At 55.2% G+C, this 24,533-nt stretch overlaps 2 protein-coding genes across 7 annotated transcripts in view; one reads left to right on the forward strand and one right to left on the reverse strand.

The window, feature by feature from the left end:
* The window catches only part of CEPT1 (choline/ethanolamine phosphotransferase 1), a 33,041-nt gene extending 28,820 nt beyond the window's left edge, over positions 1–4,221 (forward strand). For all 3 annotated transcript variants that reach the window (XM_070396453.1, XM_070396454.1, XM_070396452.1), the window contains exons 6-9: positions 1,066–1,197; positions 1,850–2,008; positions 2,732–2,857; positions 3,446–4,221. In XM_070396453.1, coding sequence (XP_070252554.1) covers positions 1,066–1,197; positions 1,850–2,008; positions 2,732–2,857; positions 3,446–3,565 — 537 coding nt within the window. In that variant the 3' untranslated portion in view covers positions 3,566–4,221. The remainder of the gene's footprint in view (positions 1–1,065; positions 1,198–1,849; positions 2,009–2,731; positions 2,858–3,445) is intronic.
* A 1,082-nt stretch (positions 4,222–5,303) lies between these two features.
* On the reverse strand, positions 5,304–23,759 carry DENND2D (DENN domain containing 2D). 4 transcript variants are annotated; one of them, XM_070396449.1, is made up of 12 exons: positions 23,553–23,759; positions 18,580–18,755; positions 17,571–17,683; positions 16,572–16,641; positions 15,893–15,970; positions 14,651–14,791; positions 13,359–13,507; positions 10,706–10,883; positions 7,510–7,551; positions 7,034–7,118; positions 6,451–6,690; positions 5,304–5,798 (listed from the first exon to the last, which is right to left on the reverse strand). In XM_070396449.1, exons 1-12 carry the CDS (start codon positions 23,701–23,703, stop codon positions 5,722–5,724), a joined length of 1,500 nt encoding a protein of 499 aa, XP_070252550.1. In that variant the 5' UTR covers positions 23,704–23,759; the 3' UTR covers positions 5,304–5,721. The 4 variants fall into 4 exon arrangements, with proteins under 4 accessions (XP_070252550.1, XP_070252552.1, XP_070252549.1 ...); XM_070396451.1 differs by lacking the exon at positions 23,553–23,759 and adding an exon at positions 23,152–23,288; XM_070396448.1 differs by lacking the exon at positions 23,553–23,759 and adding an exon at positions 22,012–22,261.
* Positions 23,760–24,533: the final 774 nt, after the last annotated feature.

Here is a 24,533-nt window from a genome sequence, read left to right on the forward strand (position 1 = left end):
TGTTGCTTTCTTTCCATCTATATTGGACAAAACTTGAGACTTTTTTAAAAATATATATTTTATTGATTTTTTATAGAGAGGAAGGGAAAGGGAGAGGGATAGAGAGTTAGAAACATCGATGAGAGGAACATCAATCAGCTGCCTCCTGCACATCCCCCATTGGGGATGTGCCCGCAACCAAGGTACATGCCCTTGACCGGAATCGAACCTCGGACCCTTCAGTCCGCAGGCCGATGCTCTATCCACTGAGCCAAACCGGTTGGGGCAAAACTTGAGACTTTAGAAAAGCTAAAGGGGAGGTATAGGAAGGGAGAGACTCTTAAATGATTTTAAATATTAATGCAAATATATTTCATTTTAAATGACGGATTTGTATTTGCAAGATTAAATACATGGTCTCAATCCACTCAGCCCCCCTTGTTTTAAATCAGTCCCTTTCCTACTTGGATGTGCTTGCCATGTTTGTCCCCCACACGTGAACGCCTTCTTCCTTGCCCTCTGCTTCCTAGCTGCTTGTATCCTAACAGTTTGGCCTTGGGAACTCTTCTGAGTAGAACTTCTGTCTTCCATTCTCCAGTTTACAAATTTTTGTTTTCAATCCAGTTGCGAATATTTTTAGTCTTTCATCATCCACGCTTTATCGTAACAATGAGTAACAAATTACGGATATAGAGGTAGAGTTAAAAAAATGCACAAAGAAAAAGACAGAGAACTCTTCTTTGATAAAAACACCAGAAGACAGCCCAGTTCACTATTGCCAGACTCCTGGGATGTGTTAAATGAGCCTCATTTAGCTTATGACTCAAATTAATAAAGTTGGATCAGTTATTTTCTTTTTAAAGATTGCTGTCAGCAGTGAGATTAATTTCCGTGTAGCCTCGTCTCTTCAGACTTGTTATGTTGCTCATAAAGGAAAAGAGAGAGGAACTTCCATTAGTTTAAGTATTTACTAGACTGGGGGGCATGAAGAAGAACATATCAGAATATGAATTGAGTATGTGACTGTCTGTTTTCCTATTTCAGTTTGTATATATTTTAACTGCTCTTTCTCTCTACCTATTAAAGATTCCAGTGCTGAATATTCAAGTGAAAATTTTTCCTGCACTTTGTACTGTCGCAGGGACCATATTTTCCTGTACGAATTATTTCCGTGTAATCTTCACAGGTGGTGTTGGGAAAAACGGATCAACGATCGCAGTGAGTATCGCTTATGCTAGGACAGTGTGGGGGTCACTTTGTTTTTCATTTGAATTATATTAAATCGCCCGGCCAGCATGGCTCAGTGGTTGAGCATTGACCTATGAACCAGGAGGTCACAGTTCAATTCTGGTCAGGGCACATGCCTGGATTGCAGGCTTGATCCCCAGCAGGGGGCATGCAGGAGGCAGCCGATCAATGAATGATTCTCTCTCATCATTGATGTTTCAAGCTCTCTCCATTCCTCTCTGAAATCAATAAAAATTGTATTGAATTATATAAAATCACTTGTCAACTAGGAGTTTCCACTTAGTCTTAAAAATAGTAATATCCAAAACTTCAGCTTTATTTATACATGCATACAATGATATGCTTATATTTGTGTGATATGCACAAACTTTTATGCACCTGTGTTTTTTGTGTGTGTGTGTTTTGTTTTTTTTTAAAGAATGGCCTGCTTTATAAAATAAGCCTGGCCTCTTAAAAGTGAACTCCTCAGTTTGTGCCTTCCCAGTCCGGGTGGCTGCTTTTCCTGAGCTGTTCTGATACTCCATGGTAGAAACTGTTGGCTGTCAGACTCTACAAGGCTCTTAAAAGCTTGAGTTGGTCAGTATCGAATCCCACTAATCCATCTCCTCTCTGCCCTGCACAGGGAACAAGTGTCCTTTCTCCTTTTCTCCACATTGGATCCGTGATCACATTAGCTGTGATGATCTACAAGAAATCCGCAGTCCAGCTTTTTGAAAAGCATCCCTGTCTTTATATACTGACATTTGGTTTTGTATCTGCTAAAATCACCAATAAGCTTGTGGTAAGCACGAATGTTTTTGTTTGTTTTTAATTTTCATCTGATTCTGGTTTTAGGGCCGTAGTTTTCATTCCGTAGTGTCCTGAGAAGTTGTAGAGTTTGCTCTCCTCCGATCAGAATCTCCTGACATCAGTCTGGGAGCTGTTGGTATCTTCTGTGAAGTGACAGTGAGATTACCAGGAGCTCCTTGAGCCACCGTAGTTCTCCCCTCTCTCCACAATTTCATGTGCTTAGTTTGCTCACCTGCATTCTTCAGTCTCAGTCTAGACCAGGGGTGGGCAAACTTTTTTACTCGAGGCCACAGTGGGTTCTTAAACTGGACCGGAGGGCCGGAACAAAAGCATGGATGGAGTGTTTGTGTGAACTAATATAAATTCAAAGTAAACATCATTACATAAAAGGGTACAGTCTTTTTTTTTTTTAGTTTTATTCATTTCAAACGGGCCGGATCCGGCCCGCGAGCCGTAGTTTGCCCACGGCTGCTCTAGACACTCAAATTAGGCTCCTGGTGAGATGCGTGCTTGGGGGCCTAGTTGATGGGAGAGCCCTTTGGTGTGTAGCTCTCACACACACTTCGTGTTGTCAGGTTTTTAGTTTTGGAAATTCAACGTATGTTGCTAAAGAATTCTTGAGACTTGCTATTCGAGCACAGTGCTGGTTTTCTGTGTAGCTCGCCATTGCTCCAACACGGAAATGCCCACGCCATTGATTCTCTTTCTTTCCTAGGTGGCGCACATGACAAAGAGTGAAATGCATTTGCACGACACAGCCTTCATAGGCCCAGCACTTCTGTTTCTGGATCAGTATTTCAACAGCTTTATCGATGAATATATTGTGCTTTGGATTGCCCTGGTAGGTATTGTATTTCATGATGTGGAGGCTACTTATTGTTTCAGTGGGCCAGTCCTGAGAGATCCATCTTGCAATTGTAATGATTTGGGATGTCAAAGCCTCATTTATAGGACTTTGTGGGAGTTTCTTGTGGCTTCATCTTTGAACCATTTTTTACATTATTTTTAATTCTGCCTGCATTAGGGCTTATAAATTCCATATTTCTGACTGTAAAGCAGGAGTTGGCAAACTACACCCAGGGTGCCAATGGCCTGGTTTTGGAAGTAAAGTTTTATTGGAACACAGCCATGGCCATGCATGTATGTATTGTCTGTGGCTGCATTCATGCAATAATGGCAGAGTTGAGCATTCGTGACAAAGACCGTGTGGTCCGCAAAGCCTGCAATAATGACTGTGTCTCTAAGAACGAGTTTGTCGATCCTTGTTGTAAAGGAAGAATCAGTGAGTTCTGAGATGTTAGATTGTATGGAATGGAGGGTGACTCTGAAGAGAAGGGGAGGAAGCCAGAAGCCACGCCTCTGCACTGTCGAAGCTGAGGGCACCCTGCGCAGGTCAGGTGACTCTAATCGTCCTCTCTTTTCGTTCCAGGTCTTCTCTTTCTTTGATTTGATCCGCTACTGTGTCAGCGTCTGCAATCAGATCGCATCTCACCTGCACATACACGTCTTCAGAATCAAGGTCTCTACAGCTCACTCGAACCATCACTAGTGATGGCGTCGGTGTGGTATAGGAAACTCGTGCTTTCTGCAGGAAAGAATCTGAACATATTAATGAGAGTGGGGAGGACAAGAACAAGTATAATTTATAATAATCAACGTGGTATAACTTTTATCCTTTGTTACTGGTAACACTCCTTAACGATCCTCTGTGAGAATGGGAGTTTCGAGTCCTGTCCTGTATATTGTACATGTTGATGTACAGGTTTTGGCCAAGCGAGCGTGCGGGGAACAATGCCATGTGCTTGTAAGCTCTCCTGGATTCAGAATAAAATTGTCATGGGGGGCTGATCCCCTGCAGTGGAGATTTCTTAGGTAGAATATTTGCAGGCCAAAAGACGGTTGCTTTATAATTTTAACAAATCATCATCGTTTAGTGACATCTTTGATTCATGTCTTCTCAAGCTTTCTTTGCAAAGGAGCTCAGCTCAGGAGCAGATGTACCCCACTGGCGTGTGAGGGGGAGCTAGTGACCAACACCCGGAATTCGGAGGGAAAGGTTTCCTATCTTGACATCGCTGAGGAAGTCATTTTTTTATTGCTCAAGAAATGGAGTGTCTCGTGGGCTGGGACCCTGTCAGCATGCGAAATAATGTACCTTTGTCGATTCATTTTATTTTTTTAAATAAATACATGATCTGAAAGCCAGCGTTTTTCTCAATTTTATTCACTGGAAAAATAAAGTAAGTTTTAATGTCATTTTTCAAACTTGAAGCAAAATTTATTTCTGTTCTTTAATAAATAAGAAAATTTGGTCAGCTGTGTTGTTGTTCTGTCCTGTGACCTTTCTATTTTGTATAAATTATTCAACTTTAAACATAGAACTCTATTCTTTCCCCCTCCTGATAGTTTTGTTGTCATCGTCACCCTGTCCCACCCTCCAGAGACATTTGTGTTCTTTGTATAGGATTCAGGGACCTGAGGCCACACTCACATACACACACTAAAAAGATGCAATTCTTGGCCCAGCCGGCATGGCTCAGTGGTTGAGCATTGACCTATGAACCAGAAGGTCCCAGTTCAATTCCCGGTCAGGGCACATGCCTGGGTCCCCAGTGTGGGGCATGCAGGAGGCAGCTGATCAATGATTCTCATCACTGATGTTTCTCTCTCTCTCCCTTCCTCTCTGGAATCACAAAATAAAAAAAAATGCAATTCTTGAAAAAATGCTTCTGAATGTTCCCCATCCCTTCCACTGTTTCAGCCGAAGGTAGGAGAGGTGTGGAGGGAAAGTGGACTAGGTGACACCTAACTTCGGACTCTACGGTTCTCTTTTCTCCAGAGAAAAAAATGTCACTGCGGGATCCCTCCACCGTCAGCTGAAGGGTTGAACTGGGCTTCCCAAAATAGCAAGAAGGAAGTAGGATGTCGAAAACAGAGCTTCCAAACCAGGTGGTGGGTGGACAGGCCTATTTATGGACACCTCTGGCTCCTGCTCACTGACATTGCCGCCCTGCCTGACCCCGGACCACAAATTCCTCCCTCTGGCTCACAGCCCTTCCTCCCAGGAACCTGGAGCTCGCCTGCCCCGTCCCAGCGCTGTGGCCAGTGCACCTGTGTCCCTGACCCCTCCTGGTGAAGTGGAGCTGCTGACCCCTAGAGCTCGGCCACCAGCACAGCCCCAGTTCTGGGCCAGCACCAGGTCCCCTACTTGTGGTCCCGTTTATTCTCACATCTATTCCTGTCTTTTTGCTCCTCCCCCAAGAGTGGAAGTCAAAGATACACATAGAAACCACAGGAAGTTTTCATTTTATTCTTATCCTCCCGTGTCCACAGACCTTTTTACGTGGCAAGCCGGAGCCTTTGGGCCACAGCTGCTTTCTCTGGAGGATTTTGTAATAGTGGTTCCTGGGACGGGGCAGTTCTAGCAACTCCTACGTCTCCATGACACCTGTGCTCCTGTTCCGCTCTGTGTCTCCCCTGCACAAGGTGAGCCCTGCTCTGTGAGCACAGAGGCCAAATCTTCCGAAGCCTTGAGAAAGCAGATTCCAGGGATCCCAAACTCGAGACACCAGCTCGAAGCAAGACCGGGTTCCCAGGCCTCAGGAGAAGACTGGGTCCCGGGGCTGAGCTTCGCTGACCCTGCCACGTTGGCAGGGGCCAAAGTCCAAAACTGGCCTGGAGGTCTAGTCCCGGTCACCACAGTTCTCATTTCACAGTCTTTCCCTTTGATTTCTTCTGTTTCTTCTGTTCTTCATATTCACGTATTTTCCGTTGGAAATAGCCTGTGGGTTCAGAAGCAGGTGTTAGAGGATGTAATCTGGCCAGGCAGACGGATGAGCTCAGGGTTGAGGATCAGAAATACCCTTTCTGGCCTGGCTGGCGTGACTCAGTGGTTGAGCATCGACCTATGAACCAGGAGGTCATGGTTTGATTGCCGGTCAGGGCACATGCCCAGGTTGCGGGCTCTATCCCCAGTGGGGTGTTCAGGAGGCAGCTGATCTATGATTCTCATCATTGATGTTTCTCTCTCTTCCTTCCTCTCTGAAATCAATTTTTAAACATTTTTTTAAAGGAAAAAAAACCCTGTCTGCTCCCCATACCCCCACTAAACCCACATTCTCGTTGGGGAATTACCACACCCTCACAGGCCTCTGGAGACCCCATATTCCATTAGCCCCCAAAGGGGCTACAAGGAATAATTAGCTCCAGACCCAGAGCAAAGGGCCTCCTGCCCCTGATGAATAGAGCGACTTCTGCAAAGTGTCAGCCCGGGGGCATTTCCTGAGGCTTTGAGTTCTTTCTTTCCAACCGGCTGATAAGATCCCAGCTGTCCTGGGGCCTCTGAAAGGAAGTGCCTTTTCCTCCCCTCAACCCAGGGCCAGGGCCAAGTGACCCCACAGACCTAGGGGGTAGAGGCCCCGGCTCGCTGCCTACCTGCTGGAGGGTTCTTGCTCTTCTCAGCTTCCTGGATGAAAAGCGAGAAGAGCTGTGTCTTCACAAACTTCTTCACGAATCGGCGGTTGGCCTTGGAGGGCAGAGCCTTGTAGAAGGCCCGTTCTTGGAAGCGGCCTTGCCCGTTGGCCTCCCACCTGATGTAGGAAGCGTAGTGGCCGACGGTCTTGACAAAGAACTGCACGAACGGGCCTGACACGTGCTCGTTGATTTGTTCTGGAGCTGCAGGGAACACAGAGACGCCAATCAGGGAGGAGCCAAAGGATGAAACGGCCCACCTTTACCTTTGAGGGGCTGTCACTGCAGGCTGAGCGCTCCAGGGGTGGGGTGGGGGTGGGGGTGGGGCGGGGCTCATAATTACTGACGGAGTCTTTAAGGTGGGAGGCTGGGTATGGGTTCTCTACCATTGCTTAGGAAGAATAAAATCTCTGACTCGCCCTGGGATCCAGGCCTCAGGGACTGGCCCAGGCCTGCAGAGCAGGTTCATTTTAGTTCTGGAAGGGGAGGGTTGGGACCATGCCCTCAGGGGCCTTGGAGAACCCCATAAGAGGGGCCTGGGACTTACTCTGTTGTTCATCGATCCCCTGACCGAGAGACTCCAAGATGTCATCCTGAAGCTTGGGAGGTAGGATGTCTTTTTCGTCACCGACCTAGTCGAGGGCAGAGTCGGGGAGGAGGTGTGAGTGGGGTGTTGGCAGAGAGGGGGGTGTGTCTGCATCCCCACTCACCCCCAAATTAATAATCGGCCACATAGGTGAGAAACAACAGAAGCCGTTTCTTGGTCTTTCAGCTGGACTCAGTGTCAGCAAGTCTCCTCTCCCCCCCTGTGGTTCCTGGTTGACACCCCTACTCTGAGGCACCAACACTGATTGCCTGGCCATGAGGTCGGTCACCTGCGATTTTCGTGTGTCATGGGCCCCCTGAGAGGGGAGACGTCTTCTTAGCAGGGGTTCTCGCTCAACATGGATGAGCGAGCATGGATGAGACGGGAGTGATGGAGTTGGTGGTGGGCCTGCAGGGGGTCTGAACCCAGATACTCACTGACATTAAGAAGGTTCCTTCACAAAGATTCACCAGCAGGACCTGCAATAAACACAGAATGGCTTTATCTCTTCCCCTGTCGTCACAGACGTCCGGAGGCCCCGCCACCTCCATTTCAGCCCAAGTAGCATCTTCAATGCTCGTTTCGGTCTGACACTCCTTTTTCCCCATTCCCGTTCGGAAACCTCAGTTCCTTTCCTGGGGAAAGGGTGTGAGGGTCTAGGCCAGTGATGGCGAACCTTTTGAGCTCGGCGTGTCAGCATTTTGAAAAACCCTAACTTAACTCTCGTGCCATGTCACATATAGAAATTTTTTGATATTTGCAACCATAGTAAAACAAAGACTTATATTTTTGATATTTATTTTATATATTTAAATGCCATTTAACAAAGAAAAATCAACCAAAAAAATGAGTTCGAGTGTCACCTCTGACACGTGTGTCATAGGTTTGCCATCACTGGTCTAGGAAGAGGGATGGGAGAGAGCTGAGCTAGAAGGGGATACAAGATGAGGAAATCATAGCCAATCACTCCCTTCATGAAGCCCTGGGTGGACAAACTGCTTCTAAATATGGAACATGTAGAACAAGGTAGTTGCCTTGCACGTGTGTCGCATGTAATCCTCCCAACGGTCCTGTGGGGGCATGTACTAACCCAACTCACAGAAGCTGCCTGAGGTCCTACGGCTAACAAACAGCAGAGCCAGAGCCCACGCCTCCAGGGCCCCGGCCTCAGGACTGCACCCCTGTCCCCACTCTCGCCTTCAGCTCCCTCCCCCTGGTCAGCTTAGGACAGGATGGGCATCATTTCACCTTTCCATTCTTGCAACAGCCTAAAAACTCCCTTGGAGCTGCGGGAAACAGCGAGAGAAGGAAATGAGCGCAGGGTCAACAGGAAGACAGAAGGAAAGGCAGTGAGACGACCACGTGCCTGCAGGCTGCAGGTGAGACAAGCACGAGGCTGGAACTAGGGGGCCTGGAATTCGGGGACCCTGAGCTCCGGTACTAACTCCATCACTCGCCTGAGGGGCCTTCCGTCTAGACCAGACAACACAAACAGACATCCCACTGGTTGGATTCCAACCTGCAGATCTGCTTCTTGGATCCTCAGAGCGTTCTCAAATAACTGTATTCACTGCCAATGTTTACATTGGAACCTTTCACATAAAATGTGGATTGGGGGTTTCTCCTCACAAGTCAGGGAGTCTACGCCCCGGCCGGTGTGGCTCAGGTGGTTGGGCATCATCCCGGGCACCCAAAGGCTGCCGGTTAGATTCCCGGTCAGGGCACACGCACAGGAGGCAGTCGATCGATATTTCCCTCTCCTGTCGATGTTTCTCTCTTTCCCTCTCCCCTCCTCTTTCTCTAAAAATCAATTAAAAATATATATTTTTAAAAGTCAGGAAGTCTAACACTGGTTCTCATTTCTAAAGGACAACATTCAGAGAGAACTGAGAGTGGCTGCCCCCTTTGGGCTGGGCGCGGGCTCAACAGTTTGCCATAACCCCCTCCCCCAGCCCCCCACCCAAACCTGCTGGTCACTGAAATGCCTACTGGGCTCCTCTTTTCAGTTTGCTCGTGACAATGGGGTGAATGATCCCCCCCCGCCCCCGTGCTCCCTTCTTCCAAATAAAAGGAAAAAGAGGGACTGGCAAGTGTGCCAAGAGACTGAGCCGGCGCTGTAATTACCCGTCCTCAGGGGAGAAAAGGTGAACTAGTCCGGGCCTGAAACCACTGTGTACATGGGCTCAGGTACCTTCACTCGGGGAAGCCTGTTTGTTTGGGGGGTTGGGAGCTAAGATTGTGGGTGAAGAATGTTTCTGTGAAGTCGTTCCCCCAAATCTTCCTAGCACTGGGGTATATTACTGTCAAATAATCCCTTCCCGGAGCTTCTGTGGGGGCCAGGGAATCCCCTCACACCCGCAGTAGCCCCTGCCCACTTCACAGGGCAGCTGCGGAGGCGGGAAAGAGGCCCAGGCCCGGGATGGTAGGAGCCGGCGCCGCTGGCCTCGGCCTCGGGAAGCCTTCCTGCCTGGCCGTCCCGGGGAGGAGCCCCGGCTTCTGAGAAGCTGGGCTGCAGCGTCAGGAAGTTTCATAACTGATGGTATTGGGACATTGAAATCTGATTGCTAAACACGGGCTGGTCCTCTGTCCCAGTGAGTCACAAGGCAAAGGCTCGTTCAGAGGGCGTGTGTACTCAGCACTTCTGAGAAGGGCTGGGAGGGCCAGGAAGCGAGGAAGGAAAACATGTCTTTCCTTCCCAGCAACACGCGGTGGAAGAGGGGCTTGGGGTCCGCTCCCTGTGCCCCGGCCCGGCCCGGCGTTGCCTGTGTGGCCTCGGAAATGCCCACTGAGCTCTCTGGACTTCCGTGGTGTCATGCACCTGGGGAGCGTCCTCCCACAGGGGCTGGTTCCAGGCCTCTGGAGCAGCTCACTGCTAGCCTCTCCCTGTGGCTGGCCCTTTGTCTGCACAGAGTCAAGGTTAAGCAGTCCCCCCACCCCCCACCCCCCACCCCCACCCGAAGTAGCTCTTCTTGCTTCAGGTGAGTAACATGCTCTCTCTGAAACTTCCTCCTGGCAGCTCCAAGCAGGACACGTGTCCTGAGTTGTCCCTCCAACACGGGAGACCGGTGCATGCCAGGAATGCCCGCTCGGGGGGCCCTGACAACATCGAAGGGCTCTACCCTGACTGCCAACGGACCTCTCAGCCACTCGGAAAGACAACTCCTGCTCCAAAGATCTGCCTGTTCAGGATTCAGCTTACAGCGGGGCTGCATGAGTGAGCTCATGTCCAAGGAATGTGCGGGAACTCCAGTGGGCTGTGTGCTGCAAAACCCAGCTGTGCTTATCCATTCCGATGGGGCAGGGGACCCCCAGGGCCCGCTCAGGGGGGCCAGCTGGCCCCGGACAGTCAGATGACCCCTCCACAAGCTACGTGCTTGAAGCCCAAAGGAGCAGAGAGCTGAGGCTTATGGAGCATCAACTACGTGTCAGGCCTCAGGCGGGGAGTTTTAGGTGGGTGATTTCCCCTGGAATTCAGGGCACTGAACACTGTCACCCCCATTTTACAAAAGCAGCAGCACAGGCTTAACCGGGTGAAGCAACCTGACCCAAATCACACCGCCCCGAGGAGCAGGGCTGGGATCCGACTCCAGGTCCGCCGGCCCCGAGTCACGGCTTCTCGGTGCTGGCGCCTACCTCTTCCATGGGGCTGTCCAGGACCTCCTGCAGAAAGCGCATTTGCACTCCCACCATGAAGGGCGTGGGGCAGCAGACAGTGGCCAGGAGGCTCTCGGGGACCACGGGGATGTAGGTGTGTGCCCAGTTGAAGGGGTAGAGCAGCGCGGCGGCAGCGTGGATACACTGCGACAGGGTGCTGGGGACAGCGACAGGGACGAGAGTTAGAGGGGCCTCCCTGTGCCCCACCCCTGCCACCCCCACGCTGCCCACCACCCACAGCAGGTGCAGCCGGCCGGGAGCCACGCTGGTCCCTGGGACTCCTCACAGCCGGGAGGGGAGGGGCGGGGGCGGGAGAGGCGCGGGGCCCCTCTCCAGGATGGGCCTGCATTGGGCCTTTATTTGTCATGAGACTTCTCAGCAACAAAAGCGGCTCTAAGGAGCGGAGAGGGGAGAAACGCCTTCCCTCGAACCCATCACCGATGAGCCCCTTCTATGCGCTCAGCACGGTCCTAAATATGTGGGTGCCAGGGACTGGGAGACGTGGCCCTGCTTCTCGGAGTTCGCAGTGCAGCTGAGGAGGCAGACAAGTGAACACCGGGCAGCAGAGAGGCCAGGCCTGTTTCCTCCTCGCATCTCTCCGGCCCGGCCCAGGCCTTCCCTCTCCAGCTCTCCCCGGCCACTCCAGGTTGGTGCCTGAGTGCCTGGGAAATTCCTAGATTCCCGGAACCTCGCCCAGCAGTTCCTCCCGGAAAGTCCCGCAGAGGGCCTCTGCCCTTCCCTACGAAGCACTGGGTAATCGCTGCCTGGTCACAGCGCAGGGCCAACTCCCGGCCACTCACACCAGCACACAGCCCACTCTCTCTCTTCTCTGTCCCCCACTGGCTTTCATGGCTCCTCATTTCTCCTGGTTGCCCCCCACACCGGAGCCAATAAACACACGGATGCAGAAACCTCGTTCCAGTTCTTGGTATCAACCAGCACTCCCCGAGAGAGACTGGCTCAGAGAGCCGGCCAAGGCCGAGGGTAACTGTAAGTCCCACCCCCACCCCCCGCCCACCCTACCCCCGCCCTGCGTCTCAGGGATCTGACAGATGGTGTGGGAAGGAAGTGGGGAGAGATGGGATCTCCCTGGAGAAAGTCAACGTCCGAGAGGCAAGTCCTGCTGGCCCTGGCCCTGGCCGGCCAGCTGACCCGTGCGGTCACGTTCACTTCCCAGGCACCGATCTTAGGGGGAAAGGCCAGCACCCCAGCTCCAGCCACACAGAAACTTCTTTCCCTACAGGGCTGAGCGGGGAAAAGCTGGTTCCAGAGCGAAGGGTTACACCACTTCCCTCAAGGACTAGCTCACAACTAGTGCCTTTGTGTTGACCCTGGTTTTTATAGAATGTTCAGCCCACAGACCCCACTCCCTGCCCGAGCTTCCTTGTCTCTGGGCGCCATGACATCCACCTGACCCTGGCCTAAGAGCTGGGTTCCCAACATCCTTTCCTTCCTCTTCCCTGAAAGACAGAGCCAGAGTTGTCAGCCAGTATCCTCCCTCCGCAGATATGAACAGAAGGCCAACCGCCAGCTCTTTGATGGTATTTTTTTCCTTCTCCATCCTGTCATGTCTCCCCTTGTCTTTCTCAGACTCAAAGGCCCTAAGAGGTAGAGACCAAGACTTGGCAATGCCCCACTTCAACACACACAGGGGTAAACTCAACTGCGAAGTTATTATTATGAATAACAGCTCAGCTCGGCCGGCGTGGCTCAGTGGTTGAGTGTCAACCTATGAACCAGGAGGTTATGGTTTGATTCCCAGTCAGGGCATGTGCCCAGGTTGTGGGCTTGATCCCCCTTGGGGTGGGGTGGGGGGAGAACATGCAGGAAGCAGCCAATAAATAATTCTCTCTCCTTATTGATGTTTCTATCTCTCTCTCCCTCTCCCTTTTTCTCGGAAATCAATAAAAAAATATATTTAAAAAAAAAGAATAATAGCTCACCCTTACTAATCTGTGCCTGGCAGGGAGCTGGCTGCCTAATGTGAACTATTTCATTTAATCCCCACCACAACCTCACGAGACAGACAGTCGCTTCCTCCATTTTACAGATAAGAAGATCATGACTTCAAGAAGTTAAGAAGCTAACTTAAGGGAACCACGTAGCTAAGAATAGGACTTGAACCTCTTTGTGCTGATTCAAAACCTACGCTTCCACCCACGACAGAATTCTACATCCCCTTCGGGTCAAAGGCCATGTCTTGTTTGCCTGTATCCTCCCGAAGGCTTGGCATCCGACAAACAGTTCACACATGCGTGTCTGTTGAATGCGTGAGTGAATGGATAGCTGTGCTTGTCATTAAAGATGACGGCCTTGACCTCCATACCACTGCATGCCTTCCTGCCCTGAGCCTGTCAAGAGCAGAGTCATATCTGCATCCACCCTAACGCTCTCCGCCGGGGCCATCCCCAGGACACTTCCTGGCCTTCTCTGAGCTCGGTCAGAGGCCTCCTCAGGCCTAGGCAGCAGCCAAGTTGGAGGGCAGAAGCAGGTTAGTGCAGGTCCAGACCCGGAGGCAGGAGGGCGGGCACACGGGCCCTACAGCCTGGCTTCCTCTGGGGACCCTCCGGCTGAACCCCTGAACCCGAGGACGCCAGTCCGTTCGGCTGAGCCGCTCGGTGGCTGGACCCACCTGAGACCTTCTGCCAGGAAGATGATTCTCCTCTCCAGCACCGCGGAGGCGAAGAGCTGAAGAATCTGTTCGAAGCTGAGACAGCGCAACAGAGAACTGAAGTCCACGTGTTCCAGGTGGGAGTCCAGGGGCCGCGTCAGGGAGATGAACTTGGGGAAACCAGAAAGGGTGTCATCACACGGAAGCCTCACGCAGACCCCAGGACGCTGGGCCTCTGCCAGCCTCCATGGTCCCCGCAGGAGTGAACCCCATCCTGTCTCTCCCGCGCTAAACCCACCCGTGGTTTCCCTCCGCCCTGGGGACAGCACGGCCCTCGAGGCCCTGCCTCCCTGCCAGCCGCACGGAGCCCACGCCACCTCCTGGCCCGCTTCCCCACCACCTCCTTCCTGTGCCCCGAGCACGTCACGCTCTCTCTGGCTGGACGTCCTGCACAGGTGAGGCCCCCGGGACCCCCCTCCTCCCAAGTTCTTGCCCCCCCTAGTCTCAGAGGCTCTCCTTGGCCCCCTAAGGCAACGTGTGCTCTCCGTCCTTTCTCTGAAGCATCCTGGTTTTTTTCCCTTTCATCAAATCATACAATTTTTTAATTATACATTTGTCTGTTTCCTTATTGAACGTCCGTCTCCCCCAACTAGACTTTTAGCTCCATGAGGTCAGGGGTCACGTTCATTGTATTCACCACTTTACAGCCAGGAAATCGTTCTGCTGGGGGCCCAGCAAGCACGCCCTACTTATTTTCTGAGCAAGTGACAGAGCCCAGCCCACCCCCCACTTTGTTTTTATATGGAGAAGCCAAGGTTCAGAGGGACACGGATTACCCAGAGGAATCGGGGTCAGCATGGAATTCTTAAAACAATGTTCTGCCTCAAAACAGTGGCGTCCCATGTGGCCTGGGTGGGGACTCAGGGGCGGGGAGGGGTGATAAGAAATGGACAGATGGAGGCCTCAGGTAGAGCTAGAGCGCAGACACCGGAGGATGAGGGTGGGGCGTGGGGGCCAGTGGCAGGTTGGGGGCTGGGGGCACCAGGAACCTCGGCTCACGTGGTTTATTTATTACAAGTCTTGGTGGCTTGAATAGTGAGTGACTAGGCCTTGTGAGCGGCCGGTTGGGAGGATGGGAAAATGTGGGTTGGATATTCAGCTCTGACGATAATTCAAGCCAGACCCAGCCCCTGCCTGGCTCAGTGCGTCTGCATGTTAACCAGTGAGTGAGGGGCCGTAGGGCTGCGAGGGGCTGTGCCGCAGAAGCCTGCCCCCTCCAGCCAGAGCGGGTCTCACCTCTTTACTGAACCTACCTCGGTGCCCGAGTCGGGGATGAAGCTCTTGAGGGTGACGGTCTTGCCGGGAGCGGGGAAGGCGGCCTCCCGCAGGCCCTGCATGAACGGGTAGATGACGGCCATGGAGATCTGATGCCGCTTCTCCACCTCATCCAGGATCTGCAGGAAAAGGACCCCAGGAGGCAAGGCTCAAAGGGATGCGACGGGGAGGGCGGCAGAGGCCCCGGGTGTGAGGCAGAGGCCCCGGGTGTGAGGCAGAGGCCCTGGGTGAGCCCATCTTCCTGTGTCTTCTCTGCCCCTCCCCCAGTGGTCCTCTCTCCTCCCTGACACAGACCAGTCTACTGCTTCCTCCTGGCCTCCTTCTTCTCATCCTCCCTCGACCAACCCACATGCCTCCCTTCTCCGAACCTCAACATAAGCTACCTTCCCGGGAAGCCATCACAGAGTAAACTCATCATCCACTTGACACCACGTTCATCATGATGGTTGGGATGAGGGCCTACAAGGCTGGTTCCTCTTGGGCACCACTCTGCCCCCCAACTTTCGCTGATACTGCCCAGGGCCAGGGCCAGCCTCTGTCCCCCATGAATGCACGCTCCACCCAAGCAAGGCTGCCAGAGTCCCTGCCTTCACCCTTCCAGGGGCCTGCTGGGGGCAGAGCACACTGAGCCCCTTTCGTGGCACCAAGACCCGCCCCCTCCATTCTGAGGGCCCCTCTGATCCCACTCAGGTGTGTGGCTCTCAGTGAGCTCCAGCAGAAGTCCTGGCGTCCCCAATGCCCCTGCTGCCCTGGAAGGCCCTGGAGGGAACCCGGCTTCGTACAATAATCGTCTCCATAGCTCTTTAGAGCTCGGCCTTTCTCACAGATCACCTTGCTCGAGCCTCACACCAACCGTGGCATAGGAAGGTGTGGGTCATATATGCATCTGACAGACGAAGACACGGAATATCTCCCGACTCCTAACCGGGGCTCCTCCCTGTCCCTCCAGCTGCTTTCTGGCCTGACCAGAGTGGGAGGGGTGGGACCCGGGGGCTCTCAGCAGGGGAGATGGTTCCGTGCACTCAGTTCTCACTTTTCTGTGAAATCAAGTCCAGCCCAAGCCCCTCTCCACCTGGGTTCTCCCACCTGGGCCTCGCCTGACCCCGCTGACAAGGAGGCACTCCCTGAGCGCTGAGGGAGCACCAGCCGGGCGGCAGCTGGGCAGGCAGCCAGGCAGCCGAACAGGCCCAGCAGGCCCAGGAATCCCGCTCCGGCCCTACCTTGGAGAACAGGCCGAAGCAGCCGATGCAGCTGATGATGCAGTACACCTTGGGGAGCCGCGGGCCGCGGCCGGCGGGCTGTGGGGGGGAGAGAGCCTCCTTCAGGGCGGCAGCCCCCAGGCCTTCGCCCACCCGGGGACAGCGGGGCACGAGCTGGCGGCTGGGGGACGTGTGGTGAAAGGTGGGCCTGATGGAGGAAGGCCTGGACAGGCGCAAGGAGGCCAGAGCGGCCACCAAAGTCCAAAGAAAGTGGCTGTGAGGGGGCTGGTGTGCTCACAGGCAGGCACTGCCACCATGGGGGGTCGGCAAAGAGCGGGGACCGGCGTGCTGCAGGGACGAGGGAGGACAACACTGAGAATCCTGAGAGCCCAGAGCAGGTGTTCAAATCCCGGTCTCTGCTCGGGGGCTCCCGGGGCCACGGCACGGAGGCCCGGACAGGGATGTTGGGAGAGCAGAGACCACTGCAGGGCCTGCAGGAGTCCCCTGGGTAGGCGGGCGAGGGGGCACGTGTCCCTGTTCTGCAGGCTGCAGAGGGCACTAACATGGCAGCGGGTGCTGGGCTGTGCTCTCTACAGCTGCCACTGCCAGGGGCCTGGGCTTGTGCGGCTGAGGCCTGAGCACGCCCCCAGAGGAGCCGGCAGGCTGCAGAGAGGAGGGGACAGTTCTGAGCTGCACAGACCAGGAGGCGCCTGCAGTAGCCGATCTTCCTGCTCCCATCCACGTTGGTCAGCACGAAGGAGAAGGTCTCCCTGAGGAAGAGAGACGAGACTCTCATTTGCCCACTAGACCAGTGATGGCGAACCTATGACACGCATGTCAGAGGTGACACGCGAACTCATTTTTTTGGTTGATTTTTCTTTGTTAAATGGCATTTAAATATATAAAATAAATATCAAAAATATAAGTCTTTGTTTTACTATGGTTGCAAATATAAAAAAAATGTCTATATGGGACACGGCACCAGAGTTAAGTTAGGGTTTTTCAAAATGCTGACACGCCGAGCTCAAAAGGTTCGCCATCACTGCACTAGACTGTACAACGGGGAGGCGGGTGGCATCAGGGGGCGCCGAGAGGGGCGAGGAGGACCCGGGAGCTGCTGGCCGGCAGGAGAGTGGTACTAGTACCAGGAGGGTAAGTGCTTATCGGTGTCAACCTCCAAAGGCATCATCTCGTTGAATTCTCAAAACAGCCCTTTGAGGAAGGTTTCTGGTTATCCCCGCTTTAAAGTTGAAGGGACTGAGGCGGAGAGGGCATTTCTCATGCAAGGCATTCAACTCCTAGCCGTGCAGCCAAAACTGGAACTCAGACAGTCGAGTCCCAGGGCTCCTGCTGGAAGGGACGTTGCTACGTCACCTTCTTAGAGGCCCAGGGCCTTCTTCTAAGTCCAGCTCCTGCCAGTGGCAGAGTCAAAACCCAGAGACGTCACTCCCAGCTCGAGGGAAGGGAATCCCACCCTTCTCTGCTCAGAGGCAACTGGTCAGCCCGTGGGCCAAGATCCTTGGTCTTACGGGGCCCCAGGCAAGACGGTTATACATGAATCTACTGAGCCCCGCCCCGTCAGGAGGAGAGCTGGTAAGAGATGGGCATATAGGCCACGTGAGGAGCCACAGGAACCACCAGGCTCACACAGGCCCTTCTGCCCCGATCCCAGAGGCCCCGTCTCAGGGCCGGCAGTTACCTGGGATACTCAGTGAGTGGGGCCCACTCGTTCCCATCCGGGAAGCAGAACAAGGGGATGGCACTGAGCAGCCGTTCCTCCTCCTCCTGTTGGCCCCGAAGCAGGTTCTCCCGCTGTAAGGATAGGAAAGGAGATGAGCCGATGGTGCACGTAGGGGCCCCAGGAGAGGGCAGGAGGGCAGGGGCAGCAGGAGAGGGCAGGAGGCAGGGGCCCCAGGAGGGGGCAGGAGGGCAGGGGCAGCAGGAGGGCAGGGGCCGCAGGAGAGGGCAGGAGGCGGCAGGCAGGCGGACTTCTTTTGAGGCTCTAGCACAGTCTTAGGATAAGCTTGTCCATGGCATGGGGTCCTCTGCCTGTCACTCTACACAGGGACTTTGTTCTGGGTCTGGCTGGACCGACCCCAAGGCCGAAACAGCCCGTCCCGGGCCACGTCTACATGAACCTGAGTTAGACTTCAGTGTCTGAGGATCCGCATAGTCAGGAAGGCGGCCAGGCCACCCCTGAACACAGAAGGGCCCTGAGACGGCTCGGCTTCCTTCGAGGACCACGTCCCAGAGGTAACACCTCGCAGAAGAGAAGCGGCCAGCTCACCGGCCCCACTTTCAGGGTTAGGGAGATCTCTGTGGCCCAGGGCAGGGGCAGTGAGGAGCCCAGCGTGTGCGCGCATGACCGCATGACCGCGGGCTGCCCCACCCCCTCCTTCCCACGGAGGTGCCTGGGAGGGGGTGCCTGGGAGGAGCTCGGGCAGAAGGTAAGCTTCTCCACAGAGAAGGGTGACTGGGCTGGAATCTGGGAGAACCGGGAGGTCCCCAAAGGGAAGAACTAGCCTAGATTCCCGGCCAGGGAGCCTAGGTCAGCTCCTCACAAAGAGGCCAGGCCTAGATTCTGTGGGTGATAACAGGAAACAAGAGCGGGCGAGCTCAGGGCACACACACACACCCCCTGCCCCCCTGTCGCCTCTCAAACACCCCACCCTCCGTCCCCTCCCCCCACCCCCTCTTAAAGTCCTTACCTTGGGAAACTGGTAGGTGATCGTCGGCTCATAATCCTCCCCTGATCGCTTCTTTTTGAGGGAAACCACGAGGAGGTATTCAAAGAAATGCTGTCCTCCGGCGAAGGTGGCCAGGCAGTGCTCTGGGGCCCTCTCCGGCTCCTTCGCCGCCTCCCCCGGACTGTCCTGGACAGACCCTGAAACCAGACACGTGGCCCACTCGGGTCTCACAGGTCCACGCCCCGAGCGGGGACTGTGAGGCTCCAGGCAGCTTCAGCACCTCAAGGCCCCCCCTGCCCACGCCGAGATCCCCGGAGCCGGCCCAGCACCCAAGGTCCTGGATTGGGATCAGAGCCAACTGGGCAGTTTCCACGCCGGCCCTGGGGATGTGCAACCACGCGGAGCCACGGGAGAAAAGAAAGCACTGATTTGGAAGCCGAGAAAATGTACTGGGGAAGCCCCGTAGGAGGCCCCGTGCCCCAGGCACTGCCTGCCCTCAGGGTGCCCAGCGCAGCACCTGCAACATGCCCCAGCAGACCTGTGCTCACTGCATCAGAAGAGGCACACGGGCCATGTGGCTGTGACCACACCAGCCCCCCAGGGGTTATTAACAGGCTCTAAAGACCCGCAGGGGAACCTCCCAGCGCAGTCACATGGGAGGAGGAGGTTGAGATATAAAAGGAAGAAGGAAAAGAAGTGTTTCAAGGAAGAAACAGCCCCAGAGAGGAGAATCACCCGTGGGAAAAGGGAAGTGGGCAATCCAGTCCAGACCTGGTGGGATTCGGGACCGCCATTTGTGGAACTGCCTGAGCATCCCGCCTACCACTGGTCCTGCCATCGTCCCGGGCCTGCGGGGCATGGAGCGCTGCCCTCGCCCACAGCGACCGGCTACAGAAAGCCCCAGGAGGGAGCTGCCGCTTCAGCTTCCAACCCCGGCGCTAGGCAGACAGGCCCCACGCTGTCTCCCAGATGAGGGAGAGCAGTGTCCATCCCGGGCACCCAATGGGTGAGCAAGCCGGCTGTGACGGGACCCAGGCAGGAGGCAGGAAGCCCGCACTGACACAGGCAGCATCCTGGCACGCTGCTCAGACCTCAGCTCCTCCCAGGAGCCCCAGGGTGTGGTGAGACAAAAGGTCGTAAGTAAACACCTCCAAGGCCCAGCTGCTTCTGGGCTCAGGGCTTTGACTTCTGGGCCGGAGGTTGTACAATGGGCTTATTTACAATCTGGGTCAAGTGAAGAATGCGAGATAGCATCAGGCTGCAGGCACTGGGGACTCCTGGGCCTTTTATCCCCAGAACTTTGATTTGTGGCCTTTCACTTCGCAACTGGGTCAACAGCAGCCCCGAACCCCTGCAAGGCCACCTGGAACTTCCAGGACCAAACACCCCCATAGCCAGCATGCCACTACCTCCATCCCGTGACATCCAAAAGGAGGAATTCTCCCAGGAGGAGGGAAACCTGGGCATCAAGACACACCTAAAAACCTCCTCTCCTGCTGGTGGAGCAGAGAGCAAAGTCCGTGTCTGAGCTGCAGAGCTCCTGACGGTCCAGATCTGCGTTGGAGTATCTCTCCCCCCTGCAACACCTCCCGGACAGGCTTCTCTCCCTGGGACCTGTTCCAGGGTCCCGGCAAAGGATCCCTCTTGCAAATAGAAAGCGCTGACTCAGGACATTCTCCTGGTCTGCAGGAGGGAACTGGCTGCACCAGCAACAGCACAGAGCACCTGGGGGAACTCCGCCCCACCCCCACTCCTGCTCAGTCTTTTATATTTTAATATATTTTTATTGATTTCAGAGAGGAAGGGAGAGGGGGAGAGAGAAACATCAATGATGAGAGAGAATCATTGATTGGCTGCCTCCTGCATGCCCCCACACTGAGGATCAAGTTCACAACCTGGGCATGTGCCCTGACCGGGAATCAAACCGTGACTTCCTGGTTCAGAGGTTGACGCTCAACCGCTAAGCCACGCCAGCCAGGCCTGCTCAGTCTTTGTTCCCTATTGGGCCAGGTCAAGTGTTCTGCTCAAGTTAAAAGCAGAGCAACTGGCCCCTGGGGCCCTAGTGGGGTCTGGAGGCTGTGTCTGGGGGCTGGGAAGGAGAGAAAGGGTAGCACTAAGTCACTTAGAAGTCTTGCATAAACCCCTGAGCCAGCACATGTACAAGGTAAGAGACTAGGACTTTGGCCAGGCAGCCGCGTCTAACAGAAGCCAGGAGGCCAAAGTGTTAGATGCCAGTGTCTGCCACTCCCTCGGAGAATGAGCAGTCCTCTGGAAGAGAGGGGGTTCTGGAATAAAGAAGAGCTTCGAACCTGGCTTTCGTGGGACGAGTAGAAGCCACACTCAGTGGCCCAGCCATGACTCCTGGGGTGAGCCCCCGTCACAGTCAATAAGGAGGTGACGCATCCTGTAATGGTGAGAACAGTGACCCAGATCACCGAGCACCCTCACCACTCCTTGCTCGCAACCTGCACAGACTTGTTGTACAATCCTCACCATCTGTCTGAGGAATAAGCATGTTGCTGATACAGATGGGGAAACCGAGGCACAAAGAAATCCAGAGACTATGAACAGAATCCGTAGGGGGTGGGGATCGTGAGAATTCTGTGCCCAGGCTCCCGCCCTCTGGACGCGGCACACACAGAACGGCGCACCAAAGTGGGATGCCTCGTGTCTGCCACGGACTTTGAGAATCCACACCTCTTCACGGATCCTTCCAGAACCTCAGGAAATTACCCCTTTCCTCAAATCATTTGAGTTGCAGTTTACAGCCCACTTGTTCCTGCTCTATCAGGAGAGGCAAAGGAACAGCAAAACTCATAAACTCGAGCAAAAAAGTGACTAGACCTTTGGGGTTGAGACCCAAGAAACCCAGAAGAGATGGCCTTCTCCTATCTTTCCAAGGGGGTTACCAGCCGGAGAGAGACCATCCATCAGACTCACACGTGTCATACAGGTCACCTCATTTAATCCCCGGAGGAATGATTATCCCGGATTTTTCATTGAGGAGGGAGCCACCCTTTCTAAGGAAGTCAGGAGTCTGGTTACACTTGTTCCTCCACCAGGGAGCTCCGCCCACAGCCATCTGAGGAAAGTCCCAGAAAAGACTAGAATATAGGTGAGGAGAGTTTCTGAAACCTGCATCTGAAAAGCTGGCCTTTCCTCTTCTAGCTCATCTGCTTTGAACCCGGGACCACCCCCACTGCCACTCCTCCTGCCAGCATGACGGACACATCCGTGTGTGTGTGTGTGTGTGTGTGTGTGTACACACCTTCCTACCACACAACTGCCCTGTAGGGAGGAGAACTCCCAGGAAGGTGGAGGACAGACGGCAGGCAGGCAAGATGAGGACACACTCTCCTGGCCCGACAGGTGCCAGGCCTCGGGACAGGAGGTCCGGCTGCTAGTCTTCCAGCCCCTCAACCGCCAGGAAGCCCCTCCGGGCACGAGCCTCACCTTGTCTGGGGGGCCAGCGTGGTTGGGAACAACCGGAATGTCTCCTGTGGCTGCAGGGAGCAGACCCCGTTCCTCCACACCTGCGTCTCCGGGTTGAGGGAGACCAGAGAAGAGAGGCCAGCAGCCCCACCCCGCACTCAGCTCGGCCACTGCAGGTTCCTGACCTCTGTCCCCACCCCTGGTCTCTGACCTCCCTGCCTCCCTTGGGGTGAAATGACAGATACTGGAACCCCATGGTTAGGGAGAACAGCCAGGGCTGGGCTGGAGGGCAGGGGTGATGGCAGGAGCACTGACTTCACCCCCAGGTCTCCCCGACGCTGGGGGTTGCACTTGGGAACGTGGCTTCCTTCACTCAACCTTGTGATTTGCCAGCGCTAGAGAGGTGGCTGCCCTGTCCACCCAGCTCCCTTCTCCTGGGACAGCGGGACCTGTGGGCAGGGGAGCTGAGGGTTCTGGCGAGTGGAAGAGGCAATACATGTTTGCAGAATGAATGAAAAAAAAAAAAAGAAGAATGAATTCTTAATCGCCTTCCTTCCCGAGCTCAGGGCCCTGCTGAGAAGAAGGAGCACGACTCTAATGTGACTCCCCACAGCGCGGAGAAATGACCCCCACTTCGCTGCCGAGGGGCTCCGGGAGGAGGGACTTGCCTGGTTCCCGCTAACGCGCCACCCCAGCTCTGCTCTAGGCCACGCTCTCCGCCGCCCCGGGGCGGGGGTGGCACGGCGTCGGGGAGCCCAGTTTTCCCGGCCCCGTGGCTTTCAGAGGCGCAGAGGCGGGGCGGGGGCCCGGGGCCGAGGCGGGGTCTCCGGAGGGCGCTCCCGGCGCTCTGCGGTCTCACCACCAGCTTCCTGGCTGGAAGGACACGTGGCCCTGGGGCCCCACCACCGTTTCCTCTGCCCTGTCGCCTCCCTCTGCACCCCCTGGGGCCTGGCAACTCCCCGACCTCCGACCTTGTCCGCCCCCGGCCCCGTCCACCCACCTGCGCACCTGAGCTGCCCAGCGCGCCCGAGTGCGCGGCGGACCCGGACCCGGATCCGGACCCGACCCGACCCTCCGCGCCGCCCGGCCCGGCCCCCGCCGCGGTCAGCCGGTGTCCTGGCCCCGTCCCCGCGCTGTCCCCGCGCCCGGCCCGGCACTAACCCCCGCGGCCGCGCTTCAGTCGCAGGCTGGCTCGGAGGCGGCGGCCGAGCCCATCCATGGCCCCTCCGGTGCCCGGCGCCCGCTCCCAGGTCCGCGCCGGCCCCGCCCCGCCCCCTGCGGACCTCGCGGGGCGACACTTTCACTTTCACGCGGGGGGAGGCCGCGGGGACCTGCCGGGCGGGGCGAGGCGGGGCGTCGCACCTTCCGGACGCGGCCCAACCCTCCCCCCGCCCCCCGCCCCCAGCTCACCTGGGCGGGCCGCGTGGGGTGACAGAGGGCGCTCGTAGGCGTCCGGACGGGGCGGCGCCACCCCGCTCCCATCCTCCGCGGGGCCCCGGGGAAGCGTGCCCTTCCCCACCTCGCGGACCTCAAACGCGGGTGCCGGGGAGGCCAGCGCCTACCTCCGCGTCTCCGGCCCGGAATGCCCCATGGGCACCCGCGCACCTTCCAGGCGGCTCCCCACTGACCCCAGGAGCGGGGAGCTCGTCGGCTGAACCCTTCCAGCCGCTCCGTCTCTCCCCCTGCAACTGCCGTGTCCACATCTTTTGCCATATTTGTCCTTCTGCCCGCGCGGGGCGCAGGGCGTGTGAGCCCGCCTTGCTCAGAGCCTCTTCCACTTCCCCACTTAACGGACCGAGGGGAACCGGCCCACGGGCTCCTGGAGATGCGGCCCGGGCCCTGACCCCGCCTTCTCAGCAGCCTGCTCTGTTTGTTTGCTTTTAATTGATTGGAGTAACATTGGATAATAGCATATACATTTCAGCTGTGCAGCCTTATCATTCGGCAGCTACATAAACTCACTCTATTGTGTGCTCACCACCCGAAGGAGTCTGCTCTCCTCCCATCACCATATATTTGACCCCCTTTGCTCGCTTCCTTTTCCCCAGGCACCGCTTCCTCTCTGGTAACCACCATTCTGTTGTCTGTATCTGAGTCTGGCTTTTTGTTTGTTTGTTTGTTTGTTTGTTTGTTTTCTCCTTCATTGGATGATTGCATAAAGAAGCTGTGGTATATATACAGGCAATGGAATACTACTCAGCTATAAGATGATGAAATCTTGCCATTTATGACAATGTGGATGGTCAGGAGAGTATTCCGCTAAGTGAAGTAAGTCAGGTGAGAAAGTCTTGGGGAGCACACGAGACTTGGTTGGAACGTTGGTAAGGAGGACATTCTGAGAAAAGGGGAGTGTGTGGAAGGCCTCCTGCCCTGCTTATCAGAATTCCGACTTAGAGGAGACTGAGGGGAGTGTTGAAGGTGGTGCCCCTAATTATTCCTTGACTTTTCCAAAGAAGTCTGTGCACATGCAGAACCCCAGGTGTTTACTGGAATCCTTATGCCTAATCTTTGGGTGCCTTTGCCTAGAGGACAATGCAAACACA

Source organism: Myotis yumanensis, unplaced genomic scaffold (assembly GCF_028538775.1).
Source record: "Myotis yumanensis isolate MYYU_CA2020_CCGP unplaced genomic scaffold, mMyoYum1.0.hap1 SCAF_17, whole genome shotgun sequence".
NCBI lineage: Eukaryota > Metazoa > Chordata > Mammalia > Chiroptera > Vespertilionidae > Myotis > Myotis yumanensis.